This window comes from Scardinius erythrophthalmus (assembly GCF_964197995.2).
Source record: "Scardinius erythrophthalmus genome assembly, chromosome: 1".
NCBI classification, from domain to species: Eukaryota; Metazoa; Chordata; class Actinopteri; order Cypriniformes; family Leuciscidae; genus Scardinius; species Scardinius erythrophthalmus.
Genome location: NC_138221.1, coordinates 69,742,570 through 69,767,622, shown reverse-complemented (window position 1 = coordinate 69,767,622; position 25,053 = coordinate 69,742,570). Strand labels below are relative to the sequence as shown.

Below are 25,053 nucleotides of genomic sequence, written 5' to 3'. Positions count from 1 at the left end.
ATATATATATATAATACTACAAAACGTGCTAATATACTTCGATAGCCTAAGTGAAAAACAAAATGCTGTTCTTTTTCTATTTAACAACATGCATATTTGCAATAAAACATTCCCCTTTTCAAAGCTACACTTATTTTTTTTTTATAAATTGTATACATTGTGTACCTGTTTGGCTTGATATTTTATATTCATTTTATTTATTTTTGTTCTCAGGTGGGTAATTTGCAGAGGGTGCATCCTTTTTTTGTAATGTTGTATTAAGAAGACAAAAAAACTAAGGCCAAATGGCCTTTACTATTTAAGTTTGTATTCATAGTTTTACATGTTATACATGTTTTACAATAAGTTGACTTAACTGTATTGTTATATAATTGTTGGCACTGGCACTTATAAACACTACATGGGTAAAAATTACAATAAATAGGCTTAGTTTTGGAACCAAATGTTGGAGATGGAATAAATTACTCCTTTTTTTCCCCTTTTCTTTTGAGAAATAAAAGCCAAATGCTTGATCATTTTACAGCCACATCATTTTCGTTATGCATTATTTGTTTTGGTTGTTTAAAAACACACTACATTTTTTATCCAATTACACGATTAATCGATCGATAAAGTGGTAGATTAATTGATTACAAAAAGAATCGATAGCTGCAGCCCTAGTCGCTTCTGTGTTTTTATCTAAGCGCAGGGCTCCAGACTAACTTTTTTACTTGGAGCACTGTCTGTAGTCGATATATACCACGTTATATAGTGTCTGTGTATATTAAACTGCAAAAAGACTATTTGAATATTAACCCTGCATGTTCTGCTTGTCTCTGTGTGAATGAATGGCACAGACGCGTGGTTTCATTTACCTCACACACACACACACACACACACACACACACACACACACACATGTGTGCACCGATACCAATACCGGTATCTGGTATCGGCCTCGATACCACATTTTCTAAAGTACTCGTTAAAAGTCCCTCGATACCGGGGACCGATACCACGCACGGTCTGAGAAATGTCTATGTTTGAACGGCGTGTAAGGGGTTAATCACAGGCACCGAGTGCCCGCCCCCCAGGCTCCGGCTGCAGCTCAGAGCGGGAAGAAGGCGAGGCGAGACATGTCGGCCGTGTGGAACTATTTCAAAGTGAATGAAGGCAACAAAACAAAGGCGGACTGCAAATTGTGCTCAGCAAAATTGTCCAGAGGAGGCTCAAAAGGTAGCGCATTTAACACAAGTAATTTAATCAAGCACCTAAAATCCCAACACGACAACGAGTACAAAGAGTTTACCCACGCTTCTAAATCAACACAACCCACGCTGCAGCAAACTCTTGCAAGACGAGAGAAAATGTCCAGAGACAATCCACGTGCTGTGAAAATAACACAGGCAATTATCGAGTACATTGCATTGAGTGACCAGCCACTCTCGGAGGTAGAAAATGTGGGATTCCTGCGTCTCCTCCATGTTCTGGAGCCCAGATATGATGTCCCAAGCCGCCGCTACATGACTGACACGGAGCTGCCTAAACTTCACGACTCCGTGAAAAAACATATCCACAGCCTACTGCAAGCCTCCTCTGCGTTTAGTTTCACCACGGATATTTGGACAAGCAGTGTTAGCCCCGTGTCGCTAATTAGCCTAACCTCCCAGAGGATAGACGAGAGTTTCACGCCGCAACGAGCCATATTACATGCAAAACAATTCCGTGGCTCGCACACCAGCCAGGCTATAGCGCATGTATTTGAGGAAATGCTCCAGACATGGGGTATACCTAAAACATCAGTACATGTTGTGCTTCGTGACAATGCCAAAAACATGATTAAAGCCATGAATGACGCAGGGCTCCCAAGTCTACTGTGTGTCGCGCACACGATCCAACTGGCTGTTCACGAGGGCTTATTAGCAAAGAGGAGCATAGCTGATGCTATAGCAGTGGGGCGGGAAAATATTTGGGCATTTTAAACATTCCGCCTTAGCCTACTCCCGCCTCGACGACATTCAGGGACAGCTCAACCAGCCAATAAAGAGACTGCAGCAGGACGTACAGACGCGCTGGAACAGCACGTATTACATGCTCCAGTCCCTCATTGAGCAAAAGCGAGTGCTGGGGGTGTATGTGTCCGAGCATGAACTCCCTGACTATCTCACCGCTCACCAATGGGCTCTTATGGAGAAGACTGTTGCCATCCTCACCCCCTTTGAGGAACTAACTAAAAAAGTGAGCAGCTACGACGCACTAGCCTCTGATGTCATCCCAGCTGTGACTGTGCTAGTGAGACTTCTAAACAGAGAAACAGATGAGGACCACGGCGTCAAGACAATGAAAGCAACCTTACTGGCAGCTGTCAAGAAGTGCTTCAGTGACGTCGAGACCAACCCCCTGTACTTCATCTCCACCATACTTGACCCAAGGTAAAGTCTGTGTGCTATAGGTATTCAATGATAGACTACAGTACTAAATGTAAGATTAATTTCCATCTGAAATATTATATTATATTCTTGTAACTAAAATACACAAATACAAATGTATGCAATATATTTAATAATATTAAATATATTTCCCTTATTACTACCAGAAAGCCAAATGGCTGGCATTTGTGACAGTGGTTTAGGGGAAACTAAAATCTGTCCTATTTTTCCACATATTAATACATTCATGAATTTTGTTCAGGTATAAAGATCGCTTCTTCTCCAACAACACTGCCCCGGAGGCCAAGCTGCACCTGAAGCAGGAGCTGCAGATGATGTCCAGAGCTGAGGCAGAGGGGAGTCGGGCAGAAGCTGCAGAACCTCCTGCTAAACTGTTCCCCAAGGCCCAGGCCAGCACTAGCAGCAGTCTGGACACTGTATTTGAAGAAATCGCTAAGGAGCAGCCATTGAGCTCGACACATACCTCGGAGAGGCCCCAAGCCCTCGTGAAGACAGTCCTCTGAAGTGCGGGGGTGTCAACAAAATCAGGTTCCCCACTTTGGCTAAAATGGCCCATAAATACCTCTCAGCCTCATGTAGCAGTGTGGAAAGTGAAAGTCACACATTATAGATGAAAACAGAAACAGGCTGACTGCTGATAATGCAGAAAAGCTACTTTTCTTAAAAAAAAAACCTGCCACTCACTTTTTCTAAATAGGCTCCATTAAGTGAGTCATCTTAGACTTGATGTTAATACCTACCTCAGTTGCACTGACTGCCACAGTTCTATGTTGGTGGATTCGGTGGATGTTGTTAGTTTATTCAAATATTGTACACTAAATAGCAAAGATGTTTATTAATGCCCCTTGTGTTGTCCAAAGCGGCAGAGTTTACAACAAACTGAAAAAAAATACTTGAGTTGCACTGTCACTGTTTAAATCTTTTTTATAATTATTTATTCTGTAATATGTTGCATACAACATGCTTTTCATTTTAAATAAATGTTCTTAATTCTAAACTAGTCCCTTATTTTTTTGTTAAATTATATGACTAAAGCTGTTACCTGTAAATTTAAATCATGTTTTTTTTTATTAAGTACTCGGTATCGGTATCGGCGAGTACTGAAATGCAAGTACTCATACTCGTTTTCCAAAAAAGTGTTATCGGTGCATCCCTAGTCAAAATAAAAGTTCGGTTTAACTTGAAGAAATTGACAGAAATAATTATATTAAGGTCCCATGACATGAAATTTTCACTTTCTGAGGTTTTTTAACATTAATATGAGTTCCCCTAGCCTGTATATGGTCCCCAATTTTCTAGAAATTTCAATCGGTGTAAATCGAGCTTTTGGTATCTTTCTCTGCCTTTGAGAAAATGGAAGCTCAATCGCGCTGATCTTGAATCTCCTCCTTGTGACGTTATAAGGAGGAATGTTACCTCCCCTTTCTCTGCTTTGCCCGCCCAGGCGCCCAGAGAATATTTCCTGCCCATGTGAAAATGTGATAGGAAGTAGGAACGCGCGCGCGATTTTAGTTTGTCTACGAGAGATATCATGGCTTTTGAGCGAGCGAAGCATAACAATTGCTCAATAATTGGATGTATAAATGAACACCGAAGGGTCAATACAGAGCTGGGCTTGCTGAATGTCTGAAACTAAAGTCTGGATCACTCTCTTTGGCTCAGCTACACACCTCGGACAAGTAAGTCAACTAATGATAAGTGTGTTGCTTTACTGTTTATGGTTACCTAGATTGTTACACGTAGAATGTGGCTGTAACATTAGCTATGCAGTTTATGTGTGTGAATACACACATTGTAACGCGAGTGTTTTACACTTCTTTGTTATTTGGATAACCGTTTTCCTGTAGGTTATGGCGCTCGCGATATCTGCATTTCAAGATCGCAGAGCTTGATGTAATTGTAATAAGATAAATACAGACGTTACAGATCTCTCATGAAAAGGCAACAGTAGGTTAGTGTTAGCTACATGATAATAACTATAAACCATCCGAATAAAGTACCGTATCCAGACTATCCATTTTAAACTAACCATTCGGAAACGTCCTGCTGGAGCCGCTGAGTTGCAACTTCTTCATCCGTTGCTTCTCCATCCGGATCAGATTCTGGGTCAAACTGAAATGCTTGAAAGACTGCTTGTCTTCGTGCCATTGCTATATCCAACGTAAACATCCACGCCATGCTACCGTTGCGCAAGATGGTCAAGGCCACACCCACCCACCACCTTGCGCCGCCTTTCTCCTCCTTATTAGTATTTAAAGCTACAGACACCGAAACGGCCTGTCTGAAGGAAGCTCATTCTGGGACTGGCTTGTAGTGGCTATAATTCTGCACCGAGGCTGAATTTTTGGAAAGAGATTTCAGATACAGTACTAGGGACCACTAAGGCCTATATTAAAGCCTACAAAAAGTAGCATGTCATGGGACCTTTAGGCTACTGTACAGTAGATTTAGCTACGTCTCCATGGGATTTTATTTTGTAAGCAATATTTACGTTTTAACAGCATGTAGCCTTTAATGCTTATGTATTATTTACTTATGATTAAAGTAATTGACGTCATAATGTAATTGAATTCTATTTAATATTTTTTTAAAATAGTTAAAATAGAAAAATAGTTCCAACAAATTTTGCTGTGGTACCGAAATTGGTACCGGGAACCGTAAAATTTTAATGGTATCGGTACCGCTCGACCTGCCACTCGTCCAGTCACTGTTATATGCACCTGCCGTTATATGCGCCTGCCACTCGACCAGTCACGGATATATGTGCCTGTCACCGCGCCTGTCACAGATGTAACCAGTCTTGCCACCTAAGAGCCACAAGATCTCTCACTGTTTTCATCTACCAGACACTCCGATTGATACACGAGAGCAAACAGTGCATTCCTGCTCTTATTTACCTATTTCTCATCTTATCTTATATTTTATTCGCTTTTTTTGCCCGTAGTTAGCCTTTCGCCGAGCCCCGCCCCCCTTAGTTACTGTTGCTACGTCCGACAAACAAATGGTCAAACACGACCAGCGCGACAAGAAGAGGTATACCCGTGCGTGTCAGTGACCTTTTTTGGAGCAATACCTCCGCGATATCCTCCAGATCGACGCAAAAGGGGTTACAGTATGCAGTGGAGGGATATATTCAAAATATAAAAATACGCAATGAAGGAGAGACAACTACTATCGAGGCTAATGCTTACCGGTCTCAAGCGAAATCTGAGAAACCCCATGACAATCGCAAAAAAATATCTAATACCCATGCAATCGACATAAACAACCAGCATCCGTAGGCATCGTAGACCTCTTCTTCTGTCTTGATTTTCTCCGATTTGTTGCAGACAATCGCAGTTATCTGAGCTGTTAGCTATGTTTTGCTCATTTTTATTAGCAAATTTGATTTTAATTTTTTTTGTTCCGGTTCAGCCCTGCTAACGTTGTGTGCTTTGTTCTTGGGGAAGGGGAAAAACTAACGTTAGGGTTGCCAAATGTCCCGTATTTGGGGCAATAATTTATTTGTCATAATTAATAATGCATAATTTATATCTCCCTTGTCCTGTTTTTTTGACTGCAAAGCTGATCTAACCACTGACTGATACAGCAGCAGTGCTGATCACGACACCAGTTATCATCCTATCAATAATAATAATAATATATCATTATTTAGAGACAAATCATTGTTTGATTTACCGCTCCGAGCGGGACTTTCAATGTCAGCATTTTGATTTCGGCAAATCAGTTTAGGCAAATGCAAACAACGTGATTATTGATTCCAACATCCACCCACGCAAGAAAATGTGCAACCTACCTGAGGGAATAATACGCTGATTTACTGCTCAATAAATATTTCTGATTATCAATGTAGAAAACTGTTTTTTTTTTTTTTTTTCAGGATTCTTTGATGAATAGAAAGTTTCAGAGTTTTCTGAAATAGAAAGCTTTTGTAACGTTATAAATGTCTATACTGTCACTTTTGATCAATTGAATGCATCCTTGCCTATTACTTTTCTTAATTTCTTAAAAAATCTTACTGACTGCAAATTACTTTTACCGGTTCTTTGTGGCAAGCTTTATGTGTGCAGTTGAGTGTGGCTATATTACGTAAACGGTCATTATCCTGTAGGCTATATAGCCTATTTAAGTAATTCAATTAATATAAAGGGACGATTTGTCCACTAATGGCTTAAATGAATAACTATAGTCGACTAGAAAATGTATTTTTTTTGTCGGAGGCAGCCCTTATTCCACATATTTACAAACGCCGTGGGCGCACCGCTTCACCATCTTGCTTGGAGAATGTTTGTCGGACCTGCTCACATAGTAACGGTTGCTATGATGTGTGATTGGACAATGGCCGTTTTGGGGGAGGGGCTGGCGAGAGGTCAATTGAGTGCATCTCGTGGCTCTTACTAAGTGTTACACCTGCCACAAGATCTTTCACTGTTTACATCTACCAGACACTCCGATTGATACACTAGAGCAGTGGTTCCCAAACCTGTCCTGAAGGCACCCCAACACTGCACATTTTCTTTGTCTCCCTAATCAAACACACCTGATTCAACTCAACAGCTCATTAACCCATGTGATAAAAAATCAACACCGGTACGGCAAATCCAACACAAATGGACTCGTATACTGAATTTAGAGTGTGAAACTGACAGTATTTTAATGATTAATCTAAAATATTAAAATAAAAGAGAGGACACGGCAATATTTTGCACTTAGTTGTTATTTTGCCAGTTTTTCACACAAACATCTAATGCGAAAGATGGGAGTTATGTAAGGGATAATGTATAGTGAGCCGGTTGTTATAGTGAATAACAACCCCGACATGCTGAACGGGATCCCGACTCGAAGCGGAGGGATCTTGAATCAGCCTGAAGGGGTTGTTATTCACTATAACAACCGGCTCACTATACATTATCCCGCTTATTACATGGCTACCTACAAAATAAAAAAATAATTTGACACAAATTATTTATTCAAAAAGGAGTTTATTGATTTAAAAACGATTGTATTGCTTCCGCTAAAGAAAATAGTCCGTTCCACGTCCATTGCAACGCGCTGTTTTTCATGGCAACGGTCTGTCTGTTATACTTCGCAGCGGTCTGTTATCAAGAAATAACAGACCACATTCTACATTGGAATTCAGCCAAGCCAATCCTATATTCATAAAAGAAAAAAAAAAGAACAGCGACGACAGATCTTGTGGTCTAGCCAGCAAACAAGGGTCTTTATATCTGTATTTTGTTTTTTTCTTTGTTAGTTGTTGTCTGTTTTGTTTAATTTCGATCCCTGGATGGTATGTTCGTTATTACTGTGACGTCTGTTGTGAGTGAGTGAATAAATAGATTTGAGCGATTTCGCCATTTACTCGTTCTTGTTTATGTTACGTAGATCTTCTCTTAGAGCTGATATTTTTTATGAGAAGTCTATTTGATCATATGCATCAGTGCCTGGTAGTAGCTGTAAGGCAGGTGAAAAGCATTTAGTTAATGTTGAATATTGGGTGAATATTGACCTATTGTGTGTACCGTTCTGGCTCCCGCTGGCTACAGGGGATCCGCGCTGCAGTTTGTTTAAAACACACCTTATATATTGTGTAAGATCCCGAGGCAGGCGCATATATCCATGACGGGTCCCGAGGCAGGCGCATATATCCATGACGGGTCGAGTGGCAGACACATATATCCATGACGTGTCCCGAGGCAGGCGCATATATCCATGACGGGTCCCGAGGCAGGCGCATATATCCATGACGGGTCGAGTGGCAGACACATATATCCATGACGGGTCCCGAGGCAGGCGCATATATCCATGACGAGTCGAGTGGTAGGCACATATATCTGTGGCAAGCCAAAGTATTCATAAACGCCTGGTCAGGCGTCTGATTGCACACTGACACGTCAAAAGCGTGTGTTTCGACAGCCAAACGCGCGTCCCTGATGGGCGATTTGGCATAAAAGCATGCATAAAAGCGTGCGTCAGGACGTGTGATCTGCCATTTAAAACGCACGTTCTCGACGTGCGCTTTGGGGTCACCGAAAACGCACGTTTTTGAAAATTTGACAGAGGAGAGGATTATAATTGGTGAGTTATTATAATCCAATAGTTATCATTTAGGTTAAAGGTCCCGTTTTTCCTGTGTTTTTGAAGCTTTGATTGTGTTTACAGTGTGCAATATAACATGTGTTCATGTTTCGCGTGTAAAAAAACTGTATTTTTCACACAATTTACTTATCTGTATACCGCTGTTTTCACTGTCCTAAGAACGGGTTGAACAACATCCTTGTTCTATGAAGTCCCTCCTTCAGAAATACGCAACGAGTTCTGATTGTGTCAGCGGTTCCTGTGTTGTGATTCAACAGCAGCTTAGCGCACATTGCCCGGAAAGGTCACGCCTCTTACCATAACGTGGAGATGCATGCACTCAGTGTTATTGTAAACATGTCTTTAATATTACCTTATCAATTCGAGCCGGAATCAGACCCGGAGAACATAGATGAAGAGGATCGAGTAAAGCCTTTTCAAGCACGACTTTTGCAGGATGTTTTACAATGGTAAGCTGTTTATTTAGTAGTTGTCATACCTTTACGTTTGACTGTTACCTTGAATTGGTTAAATTGTAATGTTAAATGTTACAAACTGTTATGAAAGCTTGTGGTATATGGTTTTGTCCGTCTGTCGAATTAACAATGGTGTTGTTGAATTTTTAAAATAAGTGCATTGTTTATTCCTACCTTAGTTACACGTGAGCATGAGTTTTGATTAGTAATATATGTTTTATAGGTGTACATGTGGTAACTGTGACAAAATGCCAACGGAGGTTGAAAATATCTGCTGCAAAGAAATACAAAAAGTACTGTACCACCTCCTAATTAAATAATTAAATAATGTATAGTTCTTTTGAAATTGTTTTCATCCAAACAACTTTATATAAATACACTTTATTTTCACCATGAATATAGCCTTAAAAGCTGCCATGTTGTGTAAAAGAAATCGTTGCCATGCATTATAATAATTATTTATTAAAAGTTGAATATTACGTGACTGCACATTAAATTATGGATGAAAATAACAGCGTCTCGACGACATGGCGACAAACACACTCTACAAACGCAACTCTTCCTCTTCTCCGTGGGAGCGCAACAAGACCACGCCCCCTGTTTTTGTGTATTCTTGTGGGCGGAGGTTAGTCAAAAAACTGTTCTAGTGACGTCATTAAAGCAGGAAGTAGAGGGATGTAGTCCAAACCGGCCGTTCGATGTAGGCTTTGAAAGGGGACTTCTGTTAAATAAAATATCTCGCTTGGCATTGAACTTTGAGCTTTATAATTTTACAGATATTATTTATGCTCTAACAGCAACATTACACACTAACTAAAGTTTGATAAATGGGATCACGAAGAACAGGACCTTTAAAAAAAAAATTCTAAAACTTAAACTTCATAACTTTTTTAAACTTTACTTTAACAACTTTGTTTAACTTCTTTACTAATCTGGGAAGTGTACCCTTTTAGTACCCTGATAGTTCGCAGTGCATTAATGTAAACAAATGCATCTTTTGATTTTAATAATTATTAGTCAAAAAAAAAAAAAAGATCAATAAATGCTGTAGAAGTGCAGTTCATTATTAGTTCATGTGAACTAATGTAGTTAAATAATGTATGAAACCTTGTTGTAAATTGCTACCGAAACTACAACTGTCCGAGGTGCTGAAATAAAAAACTGTCTGGTTTGTCTCTTTCTTCTTCTCCTTTTTTTTTTTTTTTTACCTAAATGATAACTATTGGATTATAATAACTCACCAATTATAATCCTCTGTCAAATTTGCAATCGACAATTCCATGCTGTTCTGCTTGGGTTTAATGATAATACAAGAGTCCTAAACCACATACAGGGACTAAAGCATGACAGACTCGAGCAATGACGCCTTCAGCGTGCGATTTCGAGAACACTATAGGGAACGAGCACGTTCTTTTCGCCTGTTTGGACACTTTACACACGTTTGCACTGCCTGTTTGGTTTACCTATTTACACGTTCATAACGTGCTTTTTGTCCTACTCAAAACATACGTTTTAGACGCCCATTTTTGTTAAGATAAACACACGTCAAAAACGTGCGTTTTCGGTGACCCCAAAGCACACGTTGAGAATGTGCGTTTTAAATAGCAGATCACACGTCGAGAATGTGCATTTTAAATAGCAGATCACACGTTGAGGATGCACGTTTTGATCCGTGACCACAAAGTGCATGTTAAGAACGCATGTGTTTATGGCAAATCGTGTGTTTGGCTGTCGAAACACACGCTTTTGACGTGTCAGTGTGTAACCAGACGCCTGACCAAGCGTTTATGAATACTTTGGCTTGCCATAGTGCACGGCTCGAGCACGCTCGTAACCGTGCACTCAGACAAAGACGAGACAAAACCGAGAGTGTCAGAGCTCTGTCACAAAACCAATAATTGAACTAGACAGAAGTGACAGAACCCTGACATTTTGTTGTTTATGATGGGATAATTCTCGAGTTTCAGTCAGAGAAAGCGTGCACTTCGGTTCAGCGATGACTAATCTGAACGCCACTGATTGGCCATCACACTCAAACTCAACAGAAACGTGTGTGATTGGTTATAAATGATTAAAAATGCTTCGTCACAGTTTTTAATAAATGTGATAAGTGATACTGTTCGAAGGCAAATGCTTGGATGGGTGAAAAAAAGAAGAAAAGTCTGAAAATTGCTTTCCAAAACAACAATTGTGGCTGTTCATGCGTTTATGTCTAGGATTGTTGTTGATCTTTAAAATTATAGTAATGAACAATATGACATATTTTGAAATGCAGTGCTGTTATAATAACATTTTCTCTGTACTTTTATGGGGGATTTAATTTTTGTATTTTATTTATTTGTAAATTGACTGTGAAATAAAGTTTTAAACATATATATAAAATAACCTCTCTCACACACATGCCGTGCCATAAATGGGTTCACAGACATGTTGGAGAAGGTTATCTGTTTGGGTGATCAGTATAAGATAGAGGTCTCTTAAAGAGTATGTTGGGAAATGAAGGAGGAAGTTCCAGTACTATGTCTTTGTGAGGTTTCTACAGCTTCTATAGTATCAGAGTCTATACATTATTTTCTCAACACATTCTCACTAACAACTCGTCTGGATGCTTTGTCAGGACTGCTTGGTGTCACTTTTTAACACACTGGGACCCCTTCAGTGTTCAAAAACTATTATAAACTCTCAGTCTCACATACACACCAGCCAGGATGATTCTTACTGATCCACTTACTTGAGTTTGTCCAGTGTGCAGTCTGGATGCTTCATTGCATCAGAGAGCAGCTTCAGTCCTGATTCTCCTGGGTGATTGTAGCTCAGATCCAGCTCTCTCAGGTGTGAAGGGTTTGAACTCAGAGCTGAAGCCAGAGCAGCACAACCTTCTTCTGTCACCAAACACTGAGATAATCTACAACAGGTAAGTAGTAAGTGTTCATATCAGTGTGCTTCATTTTTAGAGAATATACACTACAATAAACAACACGGCTCTTCAACCCATCAATTATCTTTACAAGGACCTCTGATTGATTGCAATTAGTGATGTTGAGATTACCAGATTTCAAAATTGGCCGTGATTACAATGGTCACGTTATTAAACAGTAAGAATTTGGAAGCTATGTTTAAAAAAATAAATAAATAAATAAAATAAAATAAATAAATAAATAAATAAATAAATAAATAAATTTGTCTTTCAGACTTGTGTGTGGCATGACTCTGCAGTGGCGGAGCCAGGAATTTGTCATAGGGGTGCAAGGGCCAGCAACCAAAGGGTGGGGTGGCACAGAAATCTTAATTATTAATCATCTCAGTATCTGTGCATCTCTGCACCTGAACTGATCATCTCTGTATCTGTGGATCTCTGGACCTGAACTGATCATCTTTTCATCTGTGCATCTCTGCACCTGAACTGATCATCTCTGCATCTGTGCATCTCTGCACCTGAACTGATCATCTCTGCATCTGTACATCTCTGCACCTGAACTGATCATCTCTGCATCTGTACATCTCTGCACATGAACTGATCATCTCTGTATCTGTGCATATCTGCACCTGAACTGATCATCTCTGTATCTGTGCATCTCTGCACCTGAACTGATCATCTCTGTATCTGTGCATCTCTGCACCTGAACTGATCGCTGTACTTCTAGATTGTTACAAACACTACCTTTGAAAATCCTCCCGTCTGCCACAGGAGGTCTCCCTCATCTGAGTATTAACAGTATTAACTGAGTATTGACTACAAATCCCAGAACTCGCATACCTGGACTGATTGCAAAAACACCTGATCCCTGTTTCATGGACTATTTAAGAACTGAGCACATTAGGCTCAGTGCAAAGTCTTGTTTTGCCATGACTAACATTTCTGAGCATTTTTCTCACAACTGATCAATTCATCGATTTAGTGATCCGTATTGACTATCTCATTCACTTTCGGAGAACAAACAGATTCTCTAACCCTCTGCACTAAGCAAACTTCTCTATGGATGACACTGAACCCATGCAGGATGAACTCGTCTGTCCACAGAGGAGCAAGAACGCTGCATCAGGGAACATCTATGTCTGTATTGCAGTCAAGCAGGACATCTGAGAGCAAACTGCCCAATTTGATCACAACAGTATACTCTGAGGATGAGTACTAGGGATGGAGAAACAAAGCTTCTTGAATCTTTGAAGCTTTTCTTTGATTGTTTCGGAAAAAGATTCGAAGAAAATCTATTACAGAAATGATAAGATGTTCAGGCAGAATTTGTAGCAGAATGATCATTTAAATGTTATTTCTCTTAATTGCATTTACACTCGTAGGTAAGACACTTGCGATTGCATTTTCATTAAATGTCAATGAATGTAGAAAAATTCAATGTGCAAACTGAAAATGCATTCCGAGCCAATCACGTCCCCACCCCGTCCCGCCCTGTCAATCACTGCATCAAGGGCTCGGCAACAGGTAAACATAGGCAAATGTTCATGTGGGAGCGCGCAGATGTTAGTGCAGAGAGGAGACCCTGAAGCGGAATGAATGATCATCGTCAGAAGAGCCGAGTGGTGCTGTGAAAGAGGTTTGTTTTAAAGAAAAGCGTCCATTGGACAAGCTAGATATTGTGGGGAGCATGCAAATGCCTGTATGGAGCAGAAATGAAACAATGCTGTGCTGTTGTTGTCTGATGCTGGACTGTGTAAATGATGGTTTCGTTTTTATATAAAATATTCTCATTGTTTGATGTATGCTTATCTTTATTTAGGCCAAATTAAGGACATTTAGGCCAAAGTGGGCAAAGATAAAAATCTTAAATCAGTCAAGAGTAGTGAGTGATTTTCTCTTTTGTTGTTTTATTAACATTAAAGGGATGACATTAATGTAGAAATGTTTACCCGGCAAAGCTTTAAAGCACGAGCAAATAATTTGAGACAACTTTTGTGATTGCGAATAAGTGCAGTGTCCTGTGAGTGTAACTCTACCGCTGCATTAACATGTGATGTGAATGTATGTTGAGTTTTACAGTATTGGGACTGAGGCGCCAGAATTGCAGCTGATAGAATGTGCGCTGTAGCACGATACTATCATATTTCTTCAAAAGCAGATCGTGGAGACATTATGTCGTATGACATGTCACTGTCATGTGGCATATGTCGCACTATAGGCCTACAGCCCTGCTTATGCTAATGCAAAGCCTCATTGATGTAATATTTATTTATTGCAATATTTTATGCCTCATTCTCTCACAACTTTTTATGTTCATTTAAGACTTTATTTAACTCATTTATGACTCATTTATGACTGCTCAGTCTGCTCTTATGAGGATACTCGACAAAACGGACATTTTGGCATAATTGCACGTGTTAGTGTTCGTTCAATTTCAAGCCGAAAGAGAACTCGATTCTGGTCTTTCTGTTTGTCGTGTGCGTGTCTTGAATGGTTTAAAAGCATTTGCATGAATAAGAGCGCATCATATAATGTGACGCCAACCAAAGGATGACTGAAAAAAAAATGGATGCTGCGTTAACTGCGTTAAACATTTACCACTGAGTCTTCTCCTCCCATTTCTACCAGTGACGCTTATCCTACTTCCCAACTACTACCTGCGCAGACGTCAACAGCGCAACTGGGTTGTAGGTTGCCAGGCTGAGCTCACAAATGGGTTGAAATGTGTATGAAGTGTTGATTGTGTGAGTAGGATACGTTTAATAAAAGATCTGGCAATCAGACAACCTTGGAATAATAAATTGATGTGGTTATTCATATAACGAGGTTTGGGCCATACAAATTATGGGAGTTTGACGGGAGAAATAACAAAACGGGAGGGGGGTGGGAGATGGGTATGAAATACAGGAGACTCCAGGGGGAAACAGGAGTGTTGATAGGTATGCACGTTAGCTTGTTTGAATTGGAAACTGTTTACCTGCCGCCTGCTTTCTGCGCATGTTGCTAGCGCGTGGTCACACACTTGCGCACATCATAGAATTACCGCGAGAGCGTTTAGAGAACAGACTGCTTTGTAAGCTTTCGAATCGCTCTTGCTGTAATTTGATGCCCCTATGGATCGGGCCCATTGTTACCGATGCCCAATCTAAAATGTTATTCCATATCGGAGCCGATACCCGAAACAAATATCAGATCGGAGCATCCCTACTATTGACATGCACTGCCTTTAGAAAAATTGGGCACACAATGTTAACATTTAGTAGCCTGACTTCGTCATACTCATATTCTAGTCAGAATGTGAGTCTGATACTGCTCCATAGAGATTTGATTATGGGGCGTGTCTCAACCGAACCAGAAAAAAAAAAAAACCCTGCACTCAATTGGATAGACCTATTTTCAACCAACAAAATGTCGCGGCTCACTGTTCCTCTTTTAAAATGAATGCACTGTGGATATCTTCAATAACGGACGCGATGGCGGAATCTACACATGATGTTTCATAAACAAAGTTCGGGAGGAGCACGTACAAATAATCAATCCAATATCAACTTGTCATCAAACAATACCATGTCTAACGTTACCCTATATCAGCATGAGGAAGCATATTCACTCTGTCAACTTACCTAACACTCCTTGACAGTTTTTCAGCATCCCTCCACCACCCCGAATCCTCACTCTTGTCTTGTTCTCTCACAACCAGGAACACGGGGGGAGTATGGCTACCGAGCCCACAGCCTTAGGACAGCACGTCATATACGCATTTAGTCTATCTGACTTATTTGTGTGAACTCGTGAAATCTTATACGCATTTATTCTATCTGACTTGTTTGTAAATGTGAACTCGTGAAATCTCAATTCTCCAGCTGCACTCGTCTTTGTTGTAAACTAATTCAAATCAAGCGCTCTTTGGTGACGTGGGTGATTACGTTACCGTTGCTCATCTGTCAATCATCGTATAAAGCCCGCCCTGACATTGTGATTGGTCCGAACAATTTTTGTTCGGGCATAATAGATCCTCAACGGAGCGAGTCCAGACCGAACTTCCCGACCAAAAAATATTGTGGGCGGGGTTCGGGCTGGCACCCAGGCTAAACATTTAGCCTACTTTGCTTAAATCTGATGCAATAATAGAAGCCTACATTTGTTTCAGTTCTAAAGTTTCAATGTAATTTCAGTTTTGTGATTATGAATTTGTTTAACTACAATGTTTTACTTGAATTTATCTGCTACCAGCTCTCAATCGCTCTCAATGAGCCGCAGTGCAGCGTCAGATTACGTAATAGAGATAATAAACTGACACTTTTCAAAGTCTGTGATTATAGTGTCACTTAGAGGTAAAAGGCAGCAAATACACATCCCCAATTTTACCGCTGCGGGAATGGCGTATTATTCTGGTTGAGTAACAACTGTACTTTTAAGAATTCCTTGTGCACGCCCAAATCACTCTTTGCTATAGTTAACAATCTCACTAATCCACCACAACATGTTATTTCTGGCTCTGCAGTGCTTGTGAATAGCTTTTCTCAATTCTTTTCAGACAAATTGAAGTCAACTGAATCCATTACCAAAGACATCAAAGTGACTCAAATGTTCATTTGATGTAAGCTGATTCAGCTCATTCAACAAACTCTCTCTGCTTTCACTCTGACTACCTCTGCTGCCACAAGGGATCTAATTATGAAGTCTAATTCCACATCCTGCCAGCTTATATCTAATATCTAATTTACCATTCTTAAGCAAAATACTTGAAAAAGTTGTGGCTTCACAACTGAGATCATACTTAGATCCTAATGGTCTTTTTGAACCTTTTCAGTCAGGATTTCGCCCATCTCATAGCACTGAAACTGATCTCCTTGGGGTGGTTAATGACATTCTTCTGTCCATGGATTCAGGGTTAATTAAAGGGATACTTCACCTCTGGGAAGATGAATGTGTATTTAAAATAGGTCATTTAAGTAGAAGAAATGTGAAGAAAATTTTGAATTTGGAGCTTTCTAGACTGAGAAAAGACAGAAAATGTATTTTTGGCTTATGTGGATGAAAGAAAAGCAACTCCCAGAATGCACTTGCTTTACTGCCTTAGGAGGCCACGCCTACCGGTAAGAGTGCGCAGTTTAAAACAACAAAGCTAGCCTACGTGATGAGTTTGCAAGGGATTTAGAGATCGTCCAAAATGTGCGGGATTCAGTCGCCATTCATCATGTTTACTGTGGCGAGCAGGACGAGGCTGACGGCCGCGGGAGAACAGCGCGAGGCCGGTGGCATGATTACTGAGACGCGCCGGGTCTCGCATCTCTCACGGAGGAGCGGGAATTTTTCTTAGCAATGGTAAAACGCACATCAACCGATCACTTGTTTAGCGTTCATGTAAACACTATATTCAAATTCACCGATCGGAATGAATTCAGTTAGATTGAAACAAAAGGTGTGCATGTAAACAATGAATAGCGACCGCAGAAAGCAAAAGCTGAATCCCGTACATTTTGAACGATCATTCTGCTCACATTACTCCTCTGCTCATCACTGGTTACCCGTGGCATCACGTATTCACTTTAACCCCCAATTTCCACCAGATGCAGAACGGCTGCGGAACGGCTCCGCTGCGTGACAGCTCCGTGTTCCGTAGTCCGTCAATACCCACCAGGTCCGTATTTGTTGCGGAACGGCTGCGGCCATGACTGACAGCTGAAAGCACGAGGACCCACGAGATCTCGCGAATTCACGTAAGATCGCGCGATATAAGTGCTGAATTGCTGCGGAGCTCTCCGGCATCCGGCAAAAATAGAAGCTCTGCGTATCTGCTCCGGAGGGCTGCGGATCGCCGGAGTCGGAACGCAGCTGTACCGCATTCAGTGGAAATACACTCATTGACTTTAATGGAAACCTATTGACTCCGCCGCCGTGCCGGAGCTGTAACGCAACCGTTACGCATCTGGTGGAAATTGGGGGTAAGATATTACTTCTAACATTTAAGGCATTAAATGGTCTTGCACCTCCATATCCATCTGAACTACTTTACTCCTACCACCCTCCCCCTGGTCCCTTAGATCAGCTGAACTTGTTTTTTTTTTTTTGTCCACTGTAGGTGGAAATTCATTTAGTGTTAATGCTCCTAAATTATGGAATTCACTACCCCTTACACTTCATTATATCTCATCTATGGCTACCTTCAAGACTCAGCTAAAAACATATCTATTTAACATAATGTTGGATAATGTGGCTATATGTATCCTTATGTGTTTGGAATGTGTGTGTGTGTGTGTGTGTGTGTGTGTGTGTGTGTGTGTGTGTGTGTGTGTGTGTGTGTGTGTGTAAATGTATTGTAATGCACAATGTAAAGCGACCTTGAGCTACGGAAAGGCACTGTATACAGTACCAGTCAAAAGTTTGGAAACATTACTATTTTTAATGTTTTTGAAAGAAGTCTCTTATGCTCATCAAGCCTGCAGTTTAAAAAAACAAAAAAAAACAAAAAAAAAACAGTAATATTATGAAATATTATTACAATTTAAAATAATGGTTGTCTTTTTTAATATACTTTAAAATGTAATTTATTTTTGTGATGCAAAGCTGAATTTTCATCAGCAAGTACTCCAGTCTTTGGTGTCTTATGATCCTTCAGAAATCATTCTAATATGCTGATTTATGATCAATGTTGGAAACAGTTGTGCTGCTAAATATTTTTTTTATAACCTGAGATACTTTTTTCAGGATTATTTGATGAATAAAAAGTTAAAAAGAACTGTATTTATTTCAGGGCTTAAAGTGAAAAAAAAATCCTGAGCCTGAACTTTCTGTGGCTCAACCAGGACTTTTACCAAGCCGGTTTTTTCTATTAACCAATTCTATGAGCAACAGCACAGTCATATTTTCAACGCATTAACAACTATTGTGCCAAAATAACAAACTTTTGCAGTACTAGGCTTACTGTGTCAAGAAAATAACAACTCCAAAAAAATTTAGTAACTAAACTGAATTTTATTAGGCTTAGTGACAACATGTTACAATGTTTAGCCTAGGCTACATGGTACAATTTCTGGTTTTCAATTCAATTCAATTATTGTGATTTGATTTAATATTGACTCAATTAAATAAATATTAGGTAGGCTAAACAAGATAGGCATTAATTTTTAGAAAAAAAACATCTCACCTAATGATGTAAACATGGAGAGAGATGTATAATGCGTTTTTTAATTATAATAACAACTATATTTAATGATATAAGTAAAAATATAATAAATATGTAATATAGTACACATATTTAGCAAAATACTCTCTATAGCTCTTTTTTTCTAGCCAACTAACGTGCTATAGCCTATATTATGGTCATTAAATGGCTTTCCTGAGGTAAATGTTATGTGACATACTTGTTCTCCAGTTGTTTTATTGACCCCTTTGTTTGATTGATTGGTCGATATTATGTTTGAGGAATATACATTTCGGTAAGTTTTACAGTATCTTTCAACATTGTTCATTCGTGTTTATTTACTAGCTAGAGATGATCGGTTCACCTGCCGCTAGGGATCTGTCGTGTCCACTGATCTATATAATGTCATTCATCAGATAGATCACACATAGAGCAGTGGTCGCATCACATTTACAAGCGCCAAAACGGTATTTATTGTTTGAGTTTCGTAATAAAAGTGACAGAATCTGAGAGCTGAGATTTTTTTATATCATAACTAACCTGCTCTGTCTAGTCTGTCGGTCTCCGTGTCCTCTTTGCTTCGCGATTTTTCTGTGCATGAGAAAATGGATGTGTGTCATGAGAGCGTGTGAAGTGTCAATTGCGTGTGTCTCACGGTGAATGCGTGAGAGTTGGCAGCTCTAGCTAACAGCGAACTAGTTCCTACACAAGACCCGCCCTCCTCTCTAGCAATTGGCTAAGACAACCTAATATCATGCTCCCATTGGCTGTGACAACTGTGCGCGCTGACTCTTGAATCAAGGTGGTAGGTTGAAGGGGACCGGTGTGTTATTCAAGTCAGATTAGGGCCTGTTCAAATATCGCGTCTTTTACGCGCTCAAGTTCGTTATTTCAAATGTAGCCGCGCGGTATGCGCGCTCATAATGGAAGCGACGCGCTCGTTTTTTTACAAGCGAAAGTGCCTCCGCTCGACTGTAATTTGCAGCCTGATAATAAAATTTTGCCTGCGCCGGATGCCGGACCTGCCCTCAAGCCGGAAATCCGGCCCCCGGCCGGAGTACTTTAAGCCCTGTTATTTAGAATAGAAATCTTTTGTAACAATATACGATAATATTACATAACAATAACAATAATATTTTTCAGGATTATTTGATGAATAAAAAGTTAAAAAGAACTGTATTTATTTCAGGGCTTAAAGTGAAAAAAAAAATCCTGAGCCTGAACTTTCTGTGGCTCAACCAGGACTTGTACCAAGCCGTTTTTTTCTATTAACCAATTCTATGAGCAACAGCACTGTCATATTTTCAACGCATTAACAACTATTGTGCCAAAATAACAAACTTTTGCAGTACTAGGCTTACTGTGTCAAGAAAATAACAACTCCATTCTCCATAGCGTGTGTACAAGCTACATAGCTGCCAACTTTTGAGTTTTGCTTGGAGTGAGATTTATGGCGGTGGGGGGGTGAGAGATGTTGGGGGGGGGGGGGGTTGTAAAAAAAATTTAGTAACTAAACTGAATTTTATTAGGCTTAGTGACAACATGTTACAATGTTTAGCCTAGGCTACATGGTACAATTTCTGGTTTTCAATTCAATTCAATTATTGTGATTTGATTTAATATTGACTCAATTAAATAAATATTAGGTAGGCTACACAAGATAGGCATTAATTTTTAGAAAAAAACATCTCACCTAATGATGTAAACATGGAGAGAGATGTATAATGCGTTTTTTAATTATAATAACAACTATATTTAATGATATAAGTAAAAATATAATAAATATGTAATATAGTACACATATTTAGCAAAATACTCTCTATAGCTCTTTTTTTCTAGCCAACTAACGTGCTATAGCCTATATTATGGTCATTAAATGGCTTTCCTGAGGTAAATGTTATGTGACATACTTGTTCTCCAGTTGTTTTATTGACCCCTTTGTTTGATTGATTGGTCGATATTATGTATGAGGAATATACATTTCGGTAAGTTGTACTGTATCTTTCAACATTGTTCATTCGGGTTTATTTACTAGCTAGAGATGATCGGTTCACCTGCCGCTAGGGATCTGTCGTGTCCACTGATCTATATAATGTCATTCATCAGATAGATCACACATAGAGCAGTGGTCGCGTCACATTTACAAGCGCCAAAACGGTATTTATTGTTTGAGTTTCGTAATAAAAGTGACAGAATCTGAGAGCTGAGATTTTTTTATATCATAACTAATCTGCTCTGTCTAGTCTGTTGGTCTCCGTGTCCTCTTTGCTTCGCGATTTTTCTGTGCGTGAGAAAATGGATGTGTGTCATGAGAGCGTGTGAAGTGTCAATTGCGTGTGTCTCACGGTGAATGCGTGAGAGTTGGCAGCTCTAGCTAACAGCGAACTAGTTCCTGCACAAGACCCGCCCTCCTCTCTAGCAATTGGCTAAGACAACCTAATATCATGCTCCCATTGGCTGTGACAACTGTGCGCGCTGACTCTTGAATCAAGGTGGTAGGTTGAAGGGGACCGGTGTGTTATTCAAGTCAGATTAGGGCCTGTTCAAATATCGCGTCTTTTACGCGCTCAAGTTCGTTATTTCAAATGTAGCCGCGCGGTATGCGCGCTCATAATGGAAGCGACGCGCTCGTTTTTTTACAAGCGAAAGTGCCTCCGACTGTAATTTGCAGCCTGATAATAAAATTTTGCCTGCGCCGGATGCCGGACCTGCCCTCAAGCCGGAAATCCGGCCCCTGGCCGGAGTACTTTAAGCCCTGTTATTTAGAATAGAAATCTTTTGTAACAATATACACTACCGTTCAAAAGTTTGGGAACAATAACTATTTTTTTTTTAAGAAATTAGTACTTTAATTCAACAAGGATGCGTTAAATTGATAAAAGATGATGGTAACGATTTAATATTGTTAGAAATGTCTTTATTTTGAATAAATGCTGTTTTTATGTTTTTATTTATTATGCTGTTAACGTTTTACTCATCAATGAATCCTGAAAAAAGTATTCCAAAAAAATATATTAAACAGCACAACTGTTTCCATCATTGATAATAACTGAGTATCAAATCAGCATATTAGAATGATTCCTGAAGGATCATAAGACACCAAAGACTGGAATACTTGCTGATGAAAATTCAGCTTTGCATCACAAAAATAAATTACATTTTAAAATATATTAAAAAAGAGAACCATTATTTTAAATTGTAATAATATTTCATAATATACTGTTTTTGTTTTTTGTTTTTTAACTGCAGGCTTGATGAGCATAAGAGACTTCTTTCAAAAACATTAAAAATAGTAATGTTTCTAGGGCTGCAACTAACGATTATTTTGATAATCGATTAATCGGTCGACTATTTTTACGATTAATCAATTAATCGGTTTATGTACTTATATTTTAGTTTTGCCCATTTTTTCCCAAGTAAATTATTAACAAAGGGTCTTTATCATTCAACTTAGACTTTTTAGAGATTTTAACCATTTTGCATTGTCATATCCTCATCAAAAACATACCTGGAGTTGTTTTATTATGTGTTAGTAATCCTTTGTCGAACTCTTCTGCAATCAAAACACTGACCCATACGTACTCTAGCAAATTTCACAAGGAGATTTCAAATAATGTTTTCACCATGGCTGTCCTTAGGGCTACTAAAGTAGTTTAACATCCCGAACAAAGCTTATTAAGGAATCTTTCAGAACATATTTTCACGGAGGATAAGAATAAAACATAATAAAATTGCAGTAAATGGCATTTTATAATTTTTTTCCTGTAAACACACAGCTTATACCTGGGAAACAGCTTTATAGCTTTATAGCTTATGCTGTGAAATTGTAAACAATGCTTTGAATAAAGTGCCAATGGCATGAAACCTGAATAGAACTCACATTTTAAAGTAAAATTTAAAGTACAATCCATCAGAAGGTTGTCCAGAAAAAAATTGGACACACACAAAAACCTGCTGTGTGAAAAAGAGCAGTGAATACTTAGAAAAAAAGTGCATTTCAAATACATTTATACTCTCTCATTCAGTCATAATTAGGCTGCAAGACTGAATTATGAACTGGTAAACGACAAACTGATCACAAAACATGTTTGTAAAGCTTTAAACAGCAATGTTATCAGCTTTTACGACTAAACATTTGCAAACAACATTGCACTGCAGAATCTGCGTATCGATTTTGATTAATATGCGCGAGTGAGAGAGAGCAAGACAGCGCTCGGGTGAGTGCGCGCGCGCGGCCGTGGCTCGCTCTCTCTCTCTCTCTCTGCTCGTTCATATGCCCTGTCAAGCGCGCCCTGTTAAACTGGCAGGACTTAAAAGCACATGGAAATGATACACTTTCACTCTATGATGGTTAGACTGTGCAATTAATTATTTTTTCTGAGAGAAGCCAGCTTCCATTGAAAATGAATGACTTCCGATAACTTTGGAAGCTCAAGTCGGCAGCGGTGTGAACGTACAGTTACTCCACTGCCGCTTGCCTCCGCCATCTCGCTGAATGCTGCAGAGACGCTGTGCGGGAAGCACATGACATAAAACGAGGCCAGCTATTGGCTATTCGCTCCTTCTCCTGCTGTACTAGCTGAGTAAAACCTCCGGTGGCTCATTACTGCCACACTTTGGTCACCGCAGATTTAAAATATGCACGAAATGAGCCGCTTATGGTAAATAAAAGTTATTTAGCAACTAATCGATGACTAAATTAGTTGACAACTATTTTAATAATCAATTTTAATCAATTAAATCGATTAGTTGTTTCAGCTCTAAATGTTTCCAAACTTTTGACTGGTACTGTACATAAAACTTCTAAGTACCTCAAAATGTTGAGTTGACAGTTTGGATTCTTCAGTCCAGCACTGAGCAGCTTCACTCCTGAATCCTGCAGATCATTTTTACTCATGTCCAGCTCTCTCAGGGAGTTTGATGACTGTAGAACTGAAGACACAACTTCACAGTGCTGATCAGTGAGATTACAGGCTGTTAATCTGAAAAAAAGACAGGACTCTTGTTAAAAGGTTATGATCAGTCAAGAGCTAATAATGGAGAAGCTTTTGCATACTGGAGAGACGTTAGAGAGCTGGAAGGCCTGGGTTGCACTTTTATTTTACATTACATGCACTTATATGTTCTTACAGTGTACTTACTCTAGAAAGTACTGGGTAATATAAGGTAACTGCATGGGTTAAGGTTAGGTTTAGGTTCATGGTTAGTATAGTTACCTAGTTAGTACCCAGTTATTGTAATTACTATTATAACATATTAATTAGTTTATGTAATAAGTACATAGTATGTACAAGAGGAAAAGGACTCTAAAATAAAGTGCTACCAAGGACTGAAAATGGATGCCGAGGTTACTTTGTTTCTGGTCGATAGGCAAATAACATTGTTTTTTTGCTGTTTTAAAGAACCAAGGTATGATGTTGTTGTTGCTGAAGCACAGCAGTTTCATCCATTTTTACTCAAACTGTCTGATGCACCAGCTGTTAGATGTTGCGTGTGTAATCTGTGTATGGTAACCAGATTTCTCTTGGCGGCATACAAGATGGGATGGAAAGGTACAGTATGTAAAAGTTTGTAGTTTTGAAATAATGATGTTTATGCATGGTTTGTGAAAAAATGTGGTTTGTGCAGACAACTTTAGTGTTTCTGATGAGAGTTTTAGTGAGAGTGCAGAACGCGGTAAGTAAGTGATGGCTGAAAAGGGAGCCCTATTGACGATCTAAATAATAGTTTTGTTTTTCATGCTTCTAGAGGACCAGTGGTTACGTTCACACTGTAAGTGATAACTGTATTTAAATGTGGGAGTGAATCTGCTAAATTTTAGTCCTGTGAGTCATGAAATTGCGATGATTGACACAGTAACCATAGCAACATTATGGCTTCTAATTAGGGATGCACCGATACCGATACCAGTATCGGGTATCGGGCCGATACTGAGCTCATGTACTCGTACTCGTACTCATAAAAATGTCCCGATACCAACAACCGATACCAGGCAGCGCGTGTACA

The 25,053-nt window shown here is 39.4% G+C and overlaps 1 protein-coding gene across 1 annotated transcript in view; it reads right to left on the bottom strand.

The window, feature by feature from the left end:
• The window catches only part of LOC308696562 (NACHT, LRR and PYD domains-containing protein 3-like), a gene marked incomplete at its 5' end in the record, with an annotated part of 98,315 nt that overhangs the window by 28,135 nt on the left and 45,127 nt on the right, over nt 1-25,053 (bottom strand). The window contains 2 exons of the mRNA XM_081375366.1: nt 11,715-11,888; nt 23,859-24,029. Coding sequence (XP_081231492.1) covers nt 11,715-11,888; nt 23,859-24,029 — 345 coding nt within the window. The remainder of the gene's footprint in view (nt 1-11,714; nt 11,889-23,858; nt 24,030-25,053) is intronic.